The sequence below is a fragment of the Sphaerodactylus townsendi genome, linkage group LG15 (assembly GCF_021028975.2).
Source record: "Sphaerodactylus townsendi isolate TG3544 linkage group LG15, MPM_Stown_v2.3, whole genome shotgun sequence".
NCBI lineage: Eukaryota > Metazoa > Chordata > Lepidosauria > Squamata > Sphaerodactylidae > Sphaerodactylus > Sphaerodactylus townsendi.
In genome coordinates, this window is record NC_059439.1 from 18,185,523 (window position 1) to 18,203,637 (window position 18,115).

At 46.9% G+C, this 18,115-nt stretch overlaps 1 protein-coding gene across 1 annotated transcript in view; it reads right to left on the minus strand.

Annotated features, from left to right (window-relative positions):
• Positions 1–18,115, minus strand: part of LASP1 (LIM and SH3 protein 1) — a 61,056-nt gene that overhangs the window by 3,854 nt on the left and 39,087 nt on the right. Inside the window, exons 4-6 of the mRNA XM_048517415.1 lie at positions 8,448–8,555; positions 2,296–2,467; positions 1,935–2,038 (exon numbers count right to left, since the gene is read on the minus strand). Of these exons, the coding sequence (XP_048373372.1) occupies positions 1,935–2,038; positions 2,296–2,467; positions 8,448–8,555 (384 nt within the window). The remainder of the gene's footprint in view (positions 1–1,934; positions 2,039–2,295; positions 2,468–8,447; positions 8,556–18,115) is intronic.

The following is an 18,115-nucleotide window of genomic DNA, read 5'->3' on the forward strand; positions in this document are numbered from 1 at the left end:
AGGAAGAGAGAGATCAGCCCTCAGGAGTCCCATGGAGTTGCACCGAGAAAAAGAAGAGTTTGGGTTTATAACCCACCTTTCTGTCCTGTAAGGAGACTCAAGGTGGCTTACAAGCTCCTTTCCCTTCCTCTCCCCGCAACAGACTCCTTGTGAGGCAGGTGGGGCTGAGAGAGTTCTGAGAACCGTGGCTAGTCCCAGCTCACCCAGCAGGAATGTAGGAGTGCGGAAACACATCTGGTTCGCCAGATAAGCCTCCACCACTCAGGTGCAGGAGTGGGGAATCAAACTCAGTTCTCCAGATTAGAATCCACCTGCTCTTAACCACGACACCGCACTGGTCAACCAGTTCTGCTAACAGCGGTTACTCCACAAGCTGGGCTGATTCCACAAAGCGCAGTTTGTACACTGAGGCAGGTAGCCTCCTGCCTCCAACCCTGACCATGAAACAGCTTTCGATTCTGGGTCTCCACAAGCTGGGGGTCTTGAGTCAAGAAGTGGTACCAGAATTTAATCCAAACCAGAACCTATTTCTACTGCCCAGCAGCAGCAGCAGCTTCACGTGCAAGTGAAAGAGCTGTCTTGGGGCCCTGGCAGCCACCACAAGCGATGATGAATGGGGCTGGTGATGGATGACACTCCTCACCACTCGAGTGACATCCCTACCCATGTTGTGTTTGGGCTCACGTTACCTGCAGATGACAAAGACTGGAGGGCAGCCATGAAATCCACAGACATGTTGGTGCTATGCTAACGTTATGGCACACGGTGTGACCTGAGTCCTATGGGTGGATGTGGAGGGAAACTTTGGCCAAGGAACAAGACTGGACTTGGGAGAACTTTACTCTTACCCTGGCCCTGAAGGCGAGAATAGCCTTAGATCACGGCCCAAAGCCCAATGCAATCATGGACTCCACGGGGAGTTGAAAACAGGATGTCATCACCTTTCAGCCTCAGTTTTTATGGGGGGTGGGTGAGTTGCCCCCTCCCCAGCCTCAGCTTTAAACACCGGGCACCAAGCACACTCAATGCCACTGATTTGCTTTATATCTTCTGTGCGGCGGCAGTGGCATAGGAGATTAAGAGCTCGTGTATCTAATCTGGAGGAACCGGGTTTGATTCCCAGCTCTGCTGCCTGAGCTATGGAGGCTTATCTGGGGAATTCAGATTAGCCTGTGCACTCCCACACACGCCAGCTGGGTGACCTTGGGCTAGTCACAGCTTTTCGGAGCTCTCTCAGCCCCACCTACCTCACAGGGTGTTTGTTGTGAGGGGGGAAGGGCAAGGAGATTGTCAGCCCCTTTGAGTCTCCTACAGGAGAGAAAGGGGGGATATAAATCCAAACTCTTCTTCTTCTTCTATAGCTGCATGGTGTGTTCTTGGAGTCGGCTGATTTACTTTGAACAGTTCTTCCTTTCGTCCGCGATCTTAGCGAAAAAAACAAGAGGGCTGCACCCAGGAAAACAAGGAAAGAGGAAAACAGCAATGGTGCTCGAGGGGGAAATATTCTCTACACGCTCCTACGTGCTTCATGTGAGTTTCAAAGATTATCAATCATAGGTGTCAAACTCGCGCCCCTCCAGATGTTGTGGACTACAGTTCCTATCATCCCCTGCCAGCATGATGCTGGCAGGGGATGATAAACTGCTCAGATCCTGTATCTGAAGAGCACAGTTTGACACCTAATACTTTAAGGGGTTACCTTTCCCTTCTGAAAACACAAAGGCAAGTGACCACAAGCTTAGAGAATACTCTGGTTCCCAGTGAAAATCTGAACCGTTTGCATGCTCATATGTGAAGCCATTAACCCCACGCACATCTCCACGCAGGCAAGGGCAACCTTGCAATAGGCCAGGTGTTTAAAATGATCCCCTCCCCCTGCCCCAAACATGCCAGCTAGCCCTTCGTTGCCTTCTTTCGCCTGAGGCTGCACTCACCCCTCCTCCAGATGGGGCATTACGCTGTATGGAGACAGGTGCTGCCGGCTCCTTGTATCCATAGGACTGAGATGCTGCCTGTGTTGGCGGCTGGTGGTGATACACTGGGGAAGAGAAGAAAACAGTCAGCTAACTCTTGGTTCTTGCGGAGACTGCAGAGCAGGCCCTGGGGAGACAACACAGGATTCCAGCCTCCACTTGAGCTGGAAATTCTGCTCTGAATTCTTATCAGCATTCCAAGAAGAAACAACAGGCAACATAGTTAGCACTTGGGGAGTTCACAGTGGCCACAAGAAGTGCCGCAAGGGTCCCCCCTCCCCTCCCCCATCCCTCAGCTCAAGCATGACCGCAGTTATTTTACCAGGGGTAGCTGGCTGGATGTGGTGAGGTTGCTGGTGTGGGGGCGGCTGCTGCTGCTGTTCCACTGGCCTCCTGTAGTTGGCGCCCTCCTGAGAGTTGCGGCGTTCCAGTTCCCCTCCTTCCCCACCAGGGGTGCCCATCCGGCTCTTTTCAAATTCTTCATGATACTTTATCTGCAAAAGGAGGGCAGGAGATATTGTTACAAGGACCCTGGTCACGAAGCCCGACTGCTGCCTGGAGACAAACAGGAAGCCCTTCAGCAGTAATTCTCCCTTCATCTTCAGGGGAAGCCTCTTCCTCTTGGCTCACCATCTGTTTACATTATTTACATTACTTGTTTACATTATTTACATTACATTATCGCCATTCTCACTGGGACTCAAGACAGATTACCTAGAATAAGACAATGTGATCGACAGAGTGGGGCTTGGATAGATTTATGGAGGAGAAGTCGGTCTATGGCTACCAATCTCGATCCTTCTTGATCTGAGATGGCAAATGCCTTAGCAGACCAGGTGCTTGGGAGCAGCAGTAGCAGAAAAAGGCCACTGTTTTCACATGGTGCAGGTGAGCTCCCAAAGGCATCTGGTGGGCCACTGCGAGTAGCAGAGTGTGGGACTAGATCCATGGTGGCGAACCTTTGGCACTCCAGATGTTATGGACTACATGGCACTCCAGATGTTATGGACGACATGGACCAATTGGCCATGCTGGCAGGGGCTGATGGGAATTGTAGTCCATAACATCTGGAGTGCCAAAGGTTTGCCACCACTGAACTAGATGGACTCCGGTCTGATCCAGCAGGCTCTTTCTTATGTTCTTACATTCAGATGGAGGTCTTCAGCAAAAACCAGCAGAGCCCTCTCCATCCCATAGCCTTGTCCAAAATAAGACTGAAAAAGGGCTGGAGCAGACGAGTTGTCCAAGAAGGCCTGGAGTTGGTCTGCTAGGCTTTCTCAATCACTCTGCACAGGAAGGGCAGATTAGAGAAAGGGTGATAAGCGGCTGCACCATTTTCTGCTCTCCCCCTGCTCCAGACGAAACTCAGCGGTCGTGCTGACAGCCATTATAAGGTGCAGACAAGGGAGCGGATAACCATCCGAAAGGCTGGAGGCTGAGAAGTACAGGCTGTGCCCTGTTAATCTGAACAGTGGTTTGCTCACGCTAACCCAAGTCCAAAAGGTCCTGAAATACAGCACGCCAACCAGCAGATGGCAGCAGAGAACTGCAGCAGTGCCACGTTGTTTGGAGGACTGTCGCCATCTCCCCATGTTCCGTGGCGGGAATGGAGAGGGCCGGGGAGGGGAGAGAGAATGAGAAGAATAGCTTGGCACATATGGCAAAATTCGGTGCCAGCCAATCCCTCCCTTCAGACGTCTGGGCTGCCCTTTTCGAGCCTGTAGCCAAGAACACGAATTGCTTCTAACCAAACGTTTGGAAGGACAGACGGTCGCTCATGGCGCATCAAAAACAAACACCATTTTTAAGAGCTGAAACAACCCAGGCAGGCTGGGGGTGGGGGGATGGACCTCATTTGCTCCATCGAAAACCAGCAGCCACTTGACAGAGGAGGCATATGACTGCCTTGGCAGCCCCCTGGGTCATCCCGGTAGCCAAAAACAGTGCCCCGGTTGTGGCATCAATCAGAAGCAGGCCCACCTGCACTTTCTTACACAGGAGTTGCCACTGGAACTTACAGCTGCAGTGTGGTTGCAAGTCCCCGTGGGGACATGCATAAAAATTAACATCTAGCTGGGCTCCGAGGGATATGTTCAGTGCTGAAAGCCACGTTTCATAGAATAAAGCATGTTCACGGGTACACTGCACTTCAGCTTTAGAAAGAGGGACAAATCCCTGCACGGACAAAACCAGGTTGCTATTGGTAACCTCCCTATCTACAACTATCTACAATCGCACTCCGTCGGGGGAAAGTTTGCCTTGCGTTTATCGAAGAAAAGATTGAGCCCTCTGCCGTCGCAGGTCTGTTTGAGAGCCCAGGTAAGCTTCCGTTATTGCACTCTGAACCGTGAAATGTGAGGAGGGGAGAATGAGGCAATGCAGTCACAAGGTACCTGAAACTGGGCAACGCTTAGGACTTAGTTGAAGGTGTCCTCTCTTCAGTGGGGCAAAGTCACCTGGACTGGTTAAACAGGCCGAGCGATGCAAATTTTGCAAGCTGTTGTGTTGTCTGTTTTGACTAGGACTGGGAAACCTTCTACTTCCTGTCTGAATGCCAGAAGACCTTTCTTTATCTCTCTCAGTTCTAGCCAGCTGATGCTGCGTCCTTGTTCGGACCATTTCCCTTCGGCCAACATCTCAATATACCTCCTACCCTGAAGCAAAATCATGTGCTAGTCATCATCCTTTACACTGTTTTCCCGACCCCTCAATGAGAATAATAACCAGCCCTCTCGTAACAGGAAACAGGCAAAGATGGTAGAAAAGAATCTACACCTTGCAATCTGAAAACTGAAATCAAGTATAGTGGAAGGCTTTCACTACTGGATTCAATTGGTTGTGGTGGGTTTTCCAGGCTGTGTGGCCGTGGTCTGGTAGATCTTGTTCCTAAGGTTTCGCCTGCATCTGTGGCTGGCATCTTCAGAGAGTGTAACAGACTTCTCCCTGTAACAGTAACAGTCTCTCTGTGATACACCAGTGTGTAACATACTTCTCTCTGTGATACACCTCTGAAGATGTCAGCCACAGATGCAGGTGAAACGTTAGGAACAACAAGATCTACCAGACCACAGCCACACAGCCCGGAAAACCCACCACAACCAGTGAAATCAAGTAACTTGCACATGTTGGTGGTGCATGATTTATTCTGTTTCCACTAGCCCAGGGAAGTGCTGAGTCAGGCTCAGTTGTCCTCTCCCAGACAGCTACGCATCTTGCCAAGTCTCCACCCTCATCCACTTCTGCCCTCTGGCTCCTGAAGCTTCAACAAGACACTGCTCCCATCTTTCATCTCTCCACCCATACAGGAACTCACATAATTCTGCTTTCACATAACAGGTGGTGCAGAAGCCCTTTCCTAAACTTCCAGGCCACTGAATGTCACCAACACGAAGGCAGAATGAGTCGGAAGACAGATCTCCCCGCCCGCCCACGTGCCTCAGCCCCTCCACAGATTCTGCCCAGGAAACTGGGACGAGCAGAGTTGTATCATGTCATCGTGAGCAAGCCCTTTGCCCAAGGCAGACATTCAGTTTCAGCCTAGGGACGCTCACAGCCAAGAGGGGACTGAAAGGAATTCGTAATTGGAGAGGAAAACAGCCAAGCAAAAGGGCAATTGCTCCATTTAAGAGCTCAAGTGTGGTGAGCAATAGACTGCGGAGCAGTGACTCCCTGGGAGAATTAGCTCTAGGAGTACCAGATCACTACAGTCAATTTTTAAGGACAGATCAACAGGTCTCAAGGAGATTTGTTTAAAGCTCGGGTTATATGGAATGAATGCGAGGAAACCATCACACATTTTCACTCACTGGAGTCCTGGACACAGTTCTTTTTTGCTAGCTTGCACTATTCTTATAATTCTGTCCTTCTGTTTTTATTTTTCAAATCTGGAACCCCTTCTCCCCGCAGATTAACCAGCTGCTGGGATCAGCACAACCCAAGTCAGTGTGATCCGTGATCTGACAGAAAGAGTGTCTTGCTTGACCTTGGAGATCATGGGTTCAAACCCCTACTTACCCAAGTGCTTACGGAACAGCCTTTGTGGAAACAAACACATGCTATGGAATAAAGGCGTAAACTTTCACAACTCAGTGTCTGTTGTCGGATGCATGACTGCTTCGTTCCTCTGAGGAAATGGACACTGGCCCACAATGCCATAATACATTTGGGGATCTTTAAGGGACTATCAGTTACCAGGCTCAATTTAAGGAAGCTATCGCATCAAAAGCCCTTCATGGCCTCAGCCCCTCATATTTGTGAGACGGCCTGTCCCCCTATGCTCCGTCATAACAGCTTCGCTCATTGGAGCAGGGACTTCTGCAGGTGCCAACCTGCAAGTAGCAAAATCAATAACTGCCCGTTCACGTGCCTTCTCTGCCTCATGGGCCCAGCTTCCACACTCCTGGCTTTCCTCAGATTATTGAAGAAGGCTTTCCTGTGCAGACAGTAGAGTCGCACTGTACTAAATGTTCCACGAAGTTACTTGGATAAATTATTAGGGACTGTGATCTACACCACTGCATGCAGCTTGCCAGATCCTACTATGTGATTTTTGCCTCGCTTAATGTGTCATGTTAATACTTCTGCTTTGCTTCAGTTCTGTTTTTAGACTTCTGGCTGATTTGACAACCCTAATTCATACTGCATTGTTCAAAGAACGCCCCGTCCCGTTGACTGTGCTGACTCACTCTGTTGTAATCCACCTTAAGTCCAAGTGGGAAAGGGGGACGATAAATAATGTAACATAATGTTGACCACGACAGGGTGGGCTGAGTGAATAGCTACAGCAGAACACCTTGAACTACATCCATACGTCTGGGTATTTATGCTTCAGCCAATCTGGCACTTAGAATGGGAAACAAATTCCATGCCAACTATTAACATTTTGATCTACGAGCCTTGCAGAGTGACTTCAAATCAGTGGTGCTGGCACTTTCACTATTCAAAGCACTGGGTTTGGACCCAAGAAACCAAGGCATAAATTTCTCATCAGCCCTGAAGATTACTGGGCGCTCTCGGGGGAAGCATGCGCATGCACACATACACACCGACACAATCCTCTCCCAGCCGAACCAACTGTAGGGATGTTGTAATGAAGGAGCTGCAAAGTACTTTGCATGATGAAACACACTACAAAAACTATCCATGGAAAAGGTGAGCAAATGCGCCGATCTGGTTTTGCCATTTTCCTACATCTGCCGAGGTAGTCAAATTCAGTCTCCTCCTCTCGCTGGATCCTCCACAAGCTGACATCACCCCACGTTTCCCACTCTATTACAACTTCCAGCAAAAGCAAGATTGGGAAGCCCCACCCGCCCCACACACCCCAGGGAGAAGGCCAACAGAAATTCAAATTCCTCAAATTGGCGCTAGAACAGAGGTCAGGGGAAAATCAAAGGCAACAACAGAAGGCAGTTTTAAGGTGGGAGGGCATGTGCGACACACAGCATGTTGAGACAGAGTTGCTCAGCCAGTTCATGGGAAGAGAAGCGGGCCTTCTGGATCTTTTTGGAGACAGACAAGACTGCATGCGGCTCATTTACGACATGCCATTCTGGCATAAATCACAAGGTATTATGCTCAAGCCCTCAAACTTGTGCTCAGTTGAGAAAGTGCAGATTTTATTGCTCACCTGCAGTGCAAATTATTCATATCTGGGGGGGAGGGGAGGGGAGAGAAAACAAGTCCAAGGAACAGATCTTCTGGAATACACTGCTAGTATTAAGTGCCAAAAGCAGGTTCCAAGGGGTCTCCCATTTTCATTTATAAACAGGCAACAGCAAGTTGCGAGCCTTCACGATAAACACCGCAGTACTTTCCTCCAAATTGCTGTAAGCAGTCGCAAAGTGGTATTCAGTTCTGCTCGTGTCTCTAACACGCCTGCTGCCCCACGATTCAAAACCCTCCTAGGTCTGGGATAACAAACATGCCATTAATGTAACTTTGACACAAAGAAACTGTGGTACAAAAATTAGTTCGTGTTTCAAGTCAGATATTATATCCCCCCGTACACTTTGTTCAAACTGTTTGCTCATTTCTTTTGGCAGGGGAAGCAGGGTGGAGCTGAGTTATGCAAACTTATTCCTTTGGCAAGGCTGAACACTTTAATGGCAATCTACCATCCCTAACGGTCTAGGCCTTCCCTTCTTCCTCTCTTCCAAGGGAAAATTCCACAAGTGATTGTCAGCATTGACATTCTATGTTCTATGTTTGCTTTGAATACCTCGACATGTATTCTATACACCCACACGCTCATACAGCACTTGATATTTCAGCTAAACTGGGGTTTATCTTCGTCATCTTCAAAGCAGCAAATACTGTCTAATTCCAGTTACAGAGTTCATGAATTTTCAGCTCAGATGCTTAGAACTGCTTCACCTGAACACAGTTGGAGTAGCTGCAGCAGCCACAGGAAAAAAGCAAAGTTTATGTGGTTTTGCGTGCAATACACAGAAAGCCATATGCAGGACAACTTACGTTGCTGATCTGATCCTGAGTCTTCTTGATTCGCTGCAATTCAGGGGTATCAGCCACCACACTGAAGCCCTTTCCTTTGTTCTTTTCAAACTCCTCCTTGTAACGAACCTGCACAATGGAAAGAGTATTATTAACATGGGAGAAATCCTCAGTTCCAGCATCCCTTTTAACAAGTGCAAGCCTTAAGTGGCATGGGGTGATAATGGGGGGAGGGGGTGGATTGTGGATTACCATTCCCTATGGCAAGAGAATCTGCATCTGTAGTGGGACAGAGGCACCCAAAATATTGCTGCAGTCAAGTTTCAAAGAAAGGAAACCTAAAATTCAATACTGCTGAATTTGAATGAGCTGCAGGAAAACACCTGTAAGTAAACACCTGGCTGAATAGGTACATTTAAAAAAAACAGCCCATCTACAGGTCAGAACACACCTATTTTCAATCCACTTCATAAGGATAAGCTGTGTTCAACATACTGTCAAAGGCTTTCACGGCCGAACTCAACTGGTTGTGGTGGGTTTTCTGGGCTGTGTGGCCGTGGTCTGATAGATCTTGTTCCTAACGTTTCGCCTGCATCTGTGGCTGGCATCTTCAGAGGGGTATCACAGAGGGAAGTCTGTTACACACTGTGTCCAGTCAGTGTTCATTAATACTGAATGAACAGCACCAGCCGTAGTCTCACCAAACATTTGTTATGAGCACAGTCACATTATTATTATTATTATTATTATTATTATTATTATTATTATTATTATTATTATTATTATTATTATTATTATTATTATTATTATTATTTCGACTTAATAAACCGCTCTTCCCCAAAGGGCTTTTAAACAATAAAGATATCTCTGAAAGCATATTAGTAGTTAAGAGCTGGCTCACTAATCTGGAGAACCGGGTTTAATTCCCCGCTCTGCCACTTGAGCTGTGGAGGTTTATCTGGTGAAGGAGATTAGCTTGTGCACTCCAACACATGCCAGCTGGGTTACCTTCGGCTAGTCACAGTTCTTCAGAGCTCTCTCAGCCCCACCCACCTCATAGGGTGTTTGTTGTTTGGGGGGGGGGGAGAGATTGTAAGCCTCTTTGATTCTCCTTACAGAATAGAAAGGGGAGATATAAACCCTCCTCCTCCGTGGAGATCTGAGCCTGGACGTCCCAGATCCTATTCCAAAACTACCTCGCCATGCTGCTCGAAACGTGACACAGAAATTATTGAACAAAGCCTGTCTTAAACAAAATTCTTCAAACAACATGTTTGAAGTAAGCAAAAACCTTGTCTTACAAAAGTACTTCCCCCATTCCAAAAGGGAATGTTTCACTACGTTAGAGAGCTTTTTATTGTGCAACCAATAAACCAATTGTTCTGCTTCCAATCAGTTTGCCTTCGCTTTTTCCCTGGGGTTACCCTTTGAAATTCCTGTAACGTAAGGAAAAGGATCCAAGTAAGACAGACCGACAACATTTGTCTGTTGATGAAGTACTGAAAAGTTATCTCACGAGCCCAGAAAAGGAAAGCCTACAATTGACTAAGCTAGTTCGTGGATGCAAAAAATCTCCCATTTTGAAAACCTGTCCCAAGTCACTGTACTTCCACCACATGGTTTCAACAGCTAATTGGTTTTCCTGCAGGGCAATTAGCTCTACTGAGTTTTTCTCAGAGGTTTTGTTGATTTAGTTTAAATTTGTATGTGTATTATTTTAATTCTTTTCCCCTGAGACCCAACATTCTCAGCAAATACATGTAGAAATGTAATGTAGATGCTCTAGATCAGATATTCTCACATTTTTTGCGTTGCAGAACACTTTTCAGGAGAGAAATCCATCAAGGAGTGCTATCATCTTGCATTCTTGGCTGCTTTTGTCTAACTGTGTTTTTCAAATTGTTAGTCTTTCGTCGTATATTCAGCAAAAGCACAAATTATTTTTCAAATTCTAAATAGCTTCAATTTTGATCTAAACCTAATTTTTCCATTGAAAGTCATTAAAATTGGAACTAAGTATCATTTTCTCAAGACATTTATTTTGCACATAGGTGTCTTTGGCACAAAGGTGACAATATTTTCGCCCAGCAGCTACATAGGTGAACGACAACAGTATTGATTATGGGAGGTATTTCAGGCATTTAGCTGTGTTAAGCATTATACACAGTTCGTGGCCGCACTAATTCACAATTTTGAGAACTTGTCACATTTACCCCAATCTCTTTGCAGAGCACTTGGAGATGCTTCGCCGAGCACCAAGTACTCCATGGAGCACTATTTGAGAACAGCTGCTCTAAATAAATAGCACATTTTATCCTGCTGTTCCTTCTATTCTATTCATATTTATTACCCACCCTATACTACTGTCTCAGGGTGGGTTACAATAAAACATGCAATGCTGAAATCATGACAGTAAAACACAATAAAAACCCTATCTTTAAAAAACACACTAAAACCCCATTCTAAAAACACAGTAACATCCCATTCTAAAATACCCAGACACAATCTAAAACCTCCAACACCCACCCACAAAAAAGGAGGGGTATACAGGCATCCTGAGGAGGTCTTCCGAGCAAGGGGAGGGGGTCAGTCAAATGCCTGGGTGAAGAGGACAGCCAGGCCCCCACCCCTCAGGGAGCTTCCTTGAAGGATTTTCCTATCCCCCATTTTATCTTCAGCCCTATGGAGAAGTTGTGGTGGGTTTTCTGGGCTGTGTGGCCGTGGTCTGGTCTACCAGACCATGGTCACGCAGCCTGGAAAACCCACCACAACCAGTTGAATCCGGCCGTGAAAGCCTTCAACAATACCTATAGAGAAGGTTAGGATGAAAGAGAATGATTGATTTGGCGCCAACCAGGGAGTGTCACGGTTGAATTGGGATTTGAGCTCAGTCTCCCAAGGTCAATCTGATCCTCTCATTACAGTGATACGGATCACCTGTGGCTTTCCTGATCTCTATTCTCTGTGGCATCCACCCCACGTCCCAGCAAAGGCAGCTGAATGAAGTGGCGGTAGAACAGGGCATATCACATGCTCACCCCTTAAAGCAAAACTCCAAGTTGTGCAGAAAGACAGCCGAACAGGATCCGAGGTACATGACAAGTTATATGTAGGAGCAGCAGTGGCATGGTGGTTAAGAGCAGGTGCACGCTAATCTGGAGAACTGGGTTTGATTCCCTGCTCTGCTATGAGCTTTGGAGGCTTATCTGGGGAACTAGATTAGTATGTGCACTCTAACGCATGCTAGCTCGGTGGCCTTGGATGAGTCACAGCTCTTTGGAGCTCTCTCAGCCCCACCCACCCCTTTGGAGCTCTCTCAGCCCCATATTTGTTGTGGGGGGGGGGTCGGCGGAAGGAGACTGTCAGCCCCTTTGAATCTCCTTACAGGAGAGAAAGGGGGGATAGAAATCCAAACTCTTCTTCTCTTCTTATATCATCTATGTGTGCTTGAGGCCATGCGCAGGGGCATACCGTAGATGCTCTTTGGGCTGATGGGGTTGTTAGAATCTGGCTCTCCACAATCCATGGAGTGAGGACCACTGTGAGTTTAATCTCGTCACCAAGACTAGCTCATCCTTAGAATATCTAAAAGATAGCAGAGACAAGACAGTACTGTCGAAGGCTTTCACGGCCGGATTCAACTGGTTGTGGTGGGTTTTCCAGGCTGTGTGGCCGTGGTCTGGTAGATCTTGTTTCTAGTAGGAACAAGATCTACCAGACCATGGCCACACAGCCTGGAAAACCCACAAGACACTACATTCATTTTAAACATACTGACCTGACCTCACAAGCCAAATCCCCTCCCCAAATTAATTCTTACATTCAGCCAGGATATCAGATATGCAGAGGAGATCAATGGATGCCACAGTGAGAGCTGTAATAGCATGTACATTTCTTGAAGATCTTGATGAAAGGTTTTGCGCAATATTAAATTGACGAACTTCTACACCAACTTGCCGTTCTAGCAAAGGGATCATTCTTCATTCGGCTGCCCAATCCCTTCAAGTACGGACCAAAGCCCTCCAACGGACTGTCTACTGGCTGTAAACAGCCTTGTTGGCATTGTCAAGAGTACCCAGCAGAGGAGAAGAGAGGGACTCTTGTTCTCGGAGACAGGAGAGGCAGCCACAGCTGCAAGCAGCTTCCTGGATCTCAAATGGGTGAGAGCCTTTAGTAAGCAGAGTATGCCAACACACAGCAGTAGTGTGGGTTTAACAGGCACTGAAACGTACACAATTTTGATTTAAGTAGGCAGAGGGATCGTTCTTGGGAACGCGCCAACGTGTATTTATCCTGCTAGTACCAAGAGAGCGACTCCGGCAGAAAACAAGACGTTTGCCTGCATTCTAAAAAGGACTTGTGGAGGGTTGCTGCCACAACAGCCTCAAACAGGATGCTATGAAGAGTAGGCAAGGCGTGGATTGACTTGTTCTGTTGTAAGGCTATGCAAAGCTTTACAGTTTTACAGAAAAGAGCCAAAGGTCGCATGTGGACAGATCGTGATGTTTCAGATCAGAGACAACTGCACAATGCTAATCCTGTGTACAGGATAATTATGCTGTCGAACTATTTTACCCACACTAAACCACAGCAATCTAAAGATGAATATTTTATCAACTTTGCATATTTCCATGCATGAGGAAAGATCCCACACCTCGCAGGGACTTCGCAACCGCTAAACAGAAGAGAGTTCTCTGAGCACAGGATAGCTCCTACCGTGTTTCCCCGAAAATAAGACAGTGTCTTATATTAATTTTTGCTCCCAAAGATGCGCTATGTCTTATTTTCAGGGGATGTCTTATTTTTCTGTGTTCTGTTTGTCGGACATGCTTCCAAACAAAAACTTTGCTACGTCTTACTTTTGAGGGATGCCTTATATTTCGCACTTCAGCAAAACCTCTACTATGTCTTATTTTCTGGGGATGTCTTATATTCGGGGAAACAGGATACCTTACACCAAGCAGCCAGAGTGGTGTAGTGATTAAGAGCAGGAGGATTCTAATCTGGAGAACCGGGTTTGATTCCCCACTCGTCCACCTGAGTGGCAGAGGCTTATCTGGTGAACCAGATGTGTTTCCGCACTCCTACATTCCTGCTGGGTGACCTTGGGCTAGTCACAGTTCATTCAGAACTCTCTCAGCCCCACCTACGTCACAAGGTGTCTGCATTGGAGAGAGGAAGGGAAAGGAGCTTGTAAGACATCTTGAGTCTCCTTACAGGAGAGAAAGGTGGGGAATAAATCCAAACCTTCTTCCAGTCTTCGTCCTCCCATGGTATAATCCAGAAACTGTCAGCTTCCATTCCACATCTGAATCTCATGCTACATTTTGAAAGGCCGTTTTCCCAAAATGCTTTTCCGGATAGGAGTACCCATCACTCCCGTTAGCCAATTCCCAGAGGCCTTTGTGTTACTGCAGAAACCTCTGAGCCACAGACTCTTGACGTTTTGCACTTGGAATCTGCTGAGCGGAAGCTGCGTGCCCTCCCCACTGAATTCTTTAGCAGGACACACAGTCCCTCCCTGGGGAACTTCCTGGGAGGGAGCAAGCAGTGATGTTGTGCCAAAGGTATCCAAACCCCCACCCTATGTGCTTGGCCATATCTGGCATAACACTCTTGACAAGGAGAAAACTCAGCTGATGTAATCAAATACCAAAGGCCAACATACGTTAAAGGGTCACTTTTCCCTTATGAGCCTATCCAACTGTCACGAAAATCTTTGGAGGCCGTACTGTGGGCGCCTCTGGTCTCTGTGGTTAGGCAGGTGGCAACTCAAGAATGTCAATTATGGCCCAGAAATTATGGAATTCTGTCCCAAAAAAGATTTGTTTGTCCCCGTATGTCTTTTTTTAGTGAGTTCTGTTTTTGTTTGGCATTCTCCCAAGGAACCTCCTTCCTGTTTATGTATATGCGTCAAACTCACGGCCATCCAGATGTTATGGACTACAGTTCCCATCATCCCCTGCCAGCATGATGCTGGCAGAGGATGGTGGGAACTGTAGTCCATAACATCTGGAGGGCAGTAAGTTTGACACTATATACACATACTCACATGCACACATTTAAACCTTTTTAAAATACTTCTGATTTTTTGGGACCCTGAACTGGCTGGAACGAAAGTACAAATATTTAAAATCTTATTATTAATAATAAGCCCATCGAAGAAGAACAGAAGGCATGTCAGCAATTGCTGAATGTTTATAAATGTTCCCTTTAAAGCCTATGGAGATTCTCAAATTTAGACCCTACGTTGGTTCCAGCAGTCTGCCCCCCAAATATAGATGGGCTCACATGAAATATTTAGCATTTATAGAACACTTTCAGTGCTTGAAGGGCTTGGGACATGTTGCTACCCTTACAAAGGCTAAGGTAATTCAATATAAACCTCATACTGCAGATGGAGGGGAGGAAGGGGGTGGAGTCTTGCTGAAGGCCACCTAATGAAGTTCTGGCAGAAGAGATTTGAATTGGGATCTCCAGGATCACAGATCAATCTTAGCTTCTTAGATCAAACATGAGCTCCCTGAAGATGGGGCTGAATCCTAAAGCAGCTAATCATATCTTACTGCCAGCTGACAAAAAAAGGATAAAAACACAAAAGAAGGCTAGAGGGAGCTGGCCTCAGTATCAACAAAGGGCCTCTTGCTTCTAAACATGAGAAGCCTGTTTCTAAATGTGGTGTAAATATCTAAATGTGGTGTAGTGGTTAAGAGCAGGTGCACTCTAATCTGGAGTACTGGGTTTGATTCCCTGTTCTGCCACTTGAGCTGTGGAGGCTTATCTGGTGAGCCAGATTAGTTTGTGCACACCAACACATGCCAACTGGGTGACCTTGGGCTATATTACAGTTCTTTGGAGCTCTCTCAGCCCCACCCACCTCACAGGGTGTTTGTTGTGGGGAGGGGGGGGGAAGGGAAAGGAGATTGTAAGCCCCTTTGAATCTCCTTACAGGAGAGAAAGGGGGGATATAAATCCAAACAACAACCCTAACCCTAACCCTAAAAGCACTCAGAAATTAATACTTCTTTTGAGTCTAGGCAGGTAATTCTGGGGAAAACATCATTATGAGTTTCTTTTAATTTTATCTCAAACTTTGACCCAACCTTTGACACCAAACTGGACTTTTGAGGAAGAAGCAGCCCTGCCCCCTTTTCACAGGTGTATGTGGGATACCGCTCCTCTTGTGTCCTAGTTATAAGACCAGCTTCACACAAAAACTCAGTTGTTTTACCAGTAAAATGGGAATTCAAGTGACAGCTCCCTGCCAGGATCAAAATGTATTTCATGGGATAAAACTACTAACCATATTACACTTTTTTAAAGGGGGGGGGGCACTCAGCAAGGAAGCAGGATCCCAGCCATAGTCTTGTAGGGTGCATGAAGGGGGACACTCCTCCTGCATATCGGAGGGCGAGGCAACAGAGTGGGGCTAACAGAGGAAGTGCTTGTCAGACAAGGCTGGCTTTCAGCTCTCTCGGTCCTTTTATGGGCACTCGGCTGGAATCGACTCAGCTCTGAACCTTGCAGAAGGCCAGACGAGAGTGAGTCAGGCAAGCCGGCTCCCACTTTCCCATGTCCCACTCAACCCTGGGCTATTATGAGCTGGCAGAAAGAGGATGGTGGGGGTGGAAGGCTAAATGCACTAATTGGGGAAGTTTGGAGGGGGGGGCTAGCAGCCCCTCACCGAGGAAGCGATTCCTTTCATCTGACTTTACCAAAAAGTTACAGAAGCGTCATTTCCCAGCAATTAAGCAGCCTGTTCACATTTTTGACTACTGTCCCTTCATCCGAGAATAGTCACACAAATAATGGGATGGTTTTGAAAGAAGTGGTTTGCAGTTTACTCTTAGCTGTGTGAATTGCACACAAGTGAAGCATTGGGTTTTGGATACTGTCAGTCTTTCGGGGGGAGGGGTATTATGGGTTTTCTGAGCTGTCTGGCCTGGTCTGGTAGTTTTTGCTCCCAATGTTTTGTCTGCATCGACGGCAGGCCTCTGAGAACGGATGAAATGTTAGGAGCAGAAAGACTACCAGACCAAAGCCATGCAGCCCGGAAAACCCACAACCCCATGTTGATTCCAGCTGTGGAAGCCTTCGACAACACAATCTTTTTTTTTCTTCCTCCATAAACCTGCTAGTTCTCAAGAATACAATGACAAACACAGGCTTGAAAGTGTTTGAGCACGGGCTGGTGAGATCTCAGAAACCAGGGTGACGGAGGACGGTCCGAAGATTTGCCAGTTTACAGTTTCCTTGTCAGTAGAAGAAGCAGAATACAAACGATCGTATTAAAGTCACAGGCTTCATCTTTCTCTAGCTTAGGGTAGTTCAGCAGCCTGGTATACAGATCTGCTCCTAAGTAGAACTATTCCATCCCTGAGACAATTATGCAAATAATGTTTTGGACGAGGCAGACACTTCTCTTCTTTTCCTAAAGCGAGGTGAATGTTTTCAGTAAGAAGCCCAACGCCTGTACTAAAAATTGTGACAGTCAAACACACTAACAGCTACATCCACATGAAAAGGAACAATGACTGGACAGGACCACAGAGGTCATTCCTGACTTTTGCCCTGTTCATATCACATTAATACTTTCTCCATTGTCAAAGCCATGCCGGAGCTCTCCTATGTTTTCCATGAAAGGAACCAGCATTCCATGCTGCACAGATATGCCACGTGAAGGACTGTAGTGGTTAAGAGCAGGTGGATGCTAATCTGGAGAGCCGGGTTTGATTCCCCACGCCTCTACCTGAGTGGCAGAGGCTTATCTGGTGAACCAGATGTGTTTCCACACTCCTATATTCCTGCTGGGAATAGTCCTTGGGCTAGTCACAGTTCTCTCCAATCTCTCTCAGCCCCACCTACCTCACAAGGTGTCTGTTGTGGGGAGAGAAAGGAAAAGGAGCTTGTAGGCCACCTTGAATCTCCTTACAGGAGAGAAAGGTGGGGTATAAATCCAAACTTTTCCTTCTTATCTAGAGAAATTCACAAGAAGTGGGTGTTCAGGGTTAAAACCTGACCTATGGAGCCAGAAAAGACATTTTGATAAGAAACCAGTACATGCTTGTTGCATGGAAAAGCACTGCCAAGCTATGCTACATAGCTGCCTCATGCACTGGAACTCCTTAGAGCTTAAAAAAAACCCAACAACCCCAGAACCTACATCTTTCACATATACTTTAGTAACAGGACACCTTACCTTGGAGCAAAGCAACCACAAGCCTCAAAGTCCAAGGTGCTGCCCCACTTCAAAGTTCTCCGTGCTCCCCACAAGACGTTGTTTTCATCATTCAAGGAAGCAAAATGACAGGAAGCAATTCCTCTTATTCTTGGTAAGTTGTGGGCTGCAGGCATTAAAATTAGCCCACCTAGAGGGCTTGTTTACTCACACAGAAGATAATTGTGTACTTCCAGCAAGCTCTCGGAACTAGCGACGCCTTCTCAGCATCTCAAAATAAAAAACCAGACCTCTGAGGCATGTGGGAGGCCTGCAGCGTGGCGGCATCGATCCCAAAGCTCTTGGAGATGGTCTAGCTGTCAGCTCTGAGAGCTTCCCGACTGTACAGCGTGCAGGACGAGGTTTCAGTTCTGATCTCCCTGGCGCAAGCTGATCAGAGCAGTTGTTGAGAATTCCTCGCCCCAAAGGTCAACTGCTTTTGCCCCGTCTCCCACAATGACCTGACTGCTAT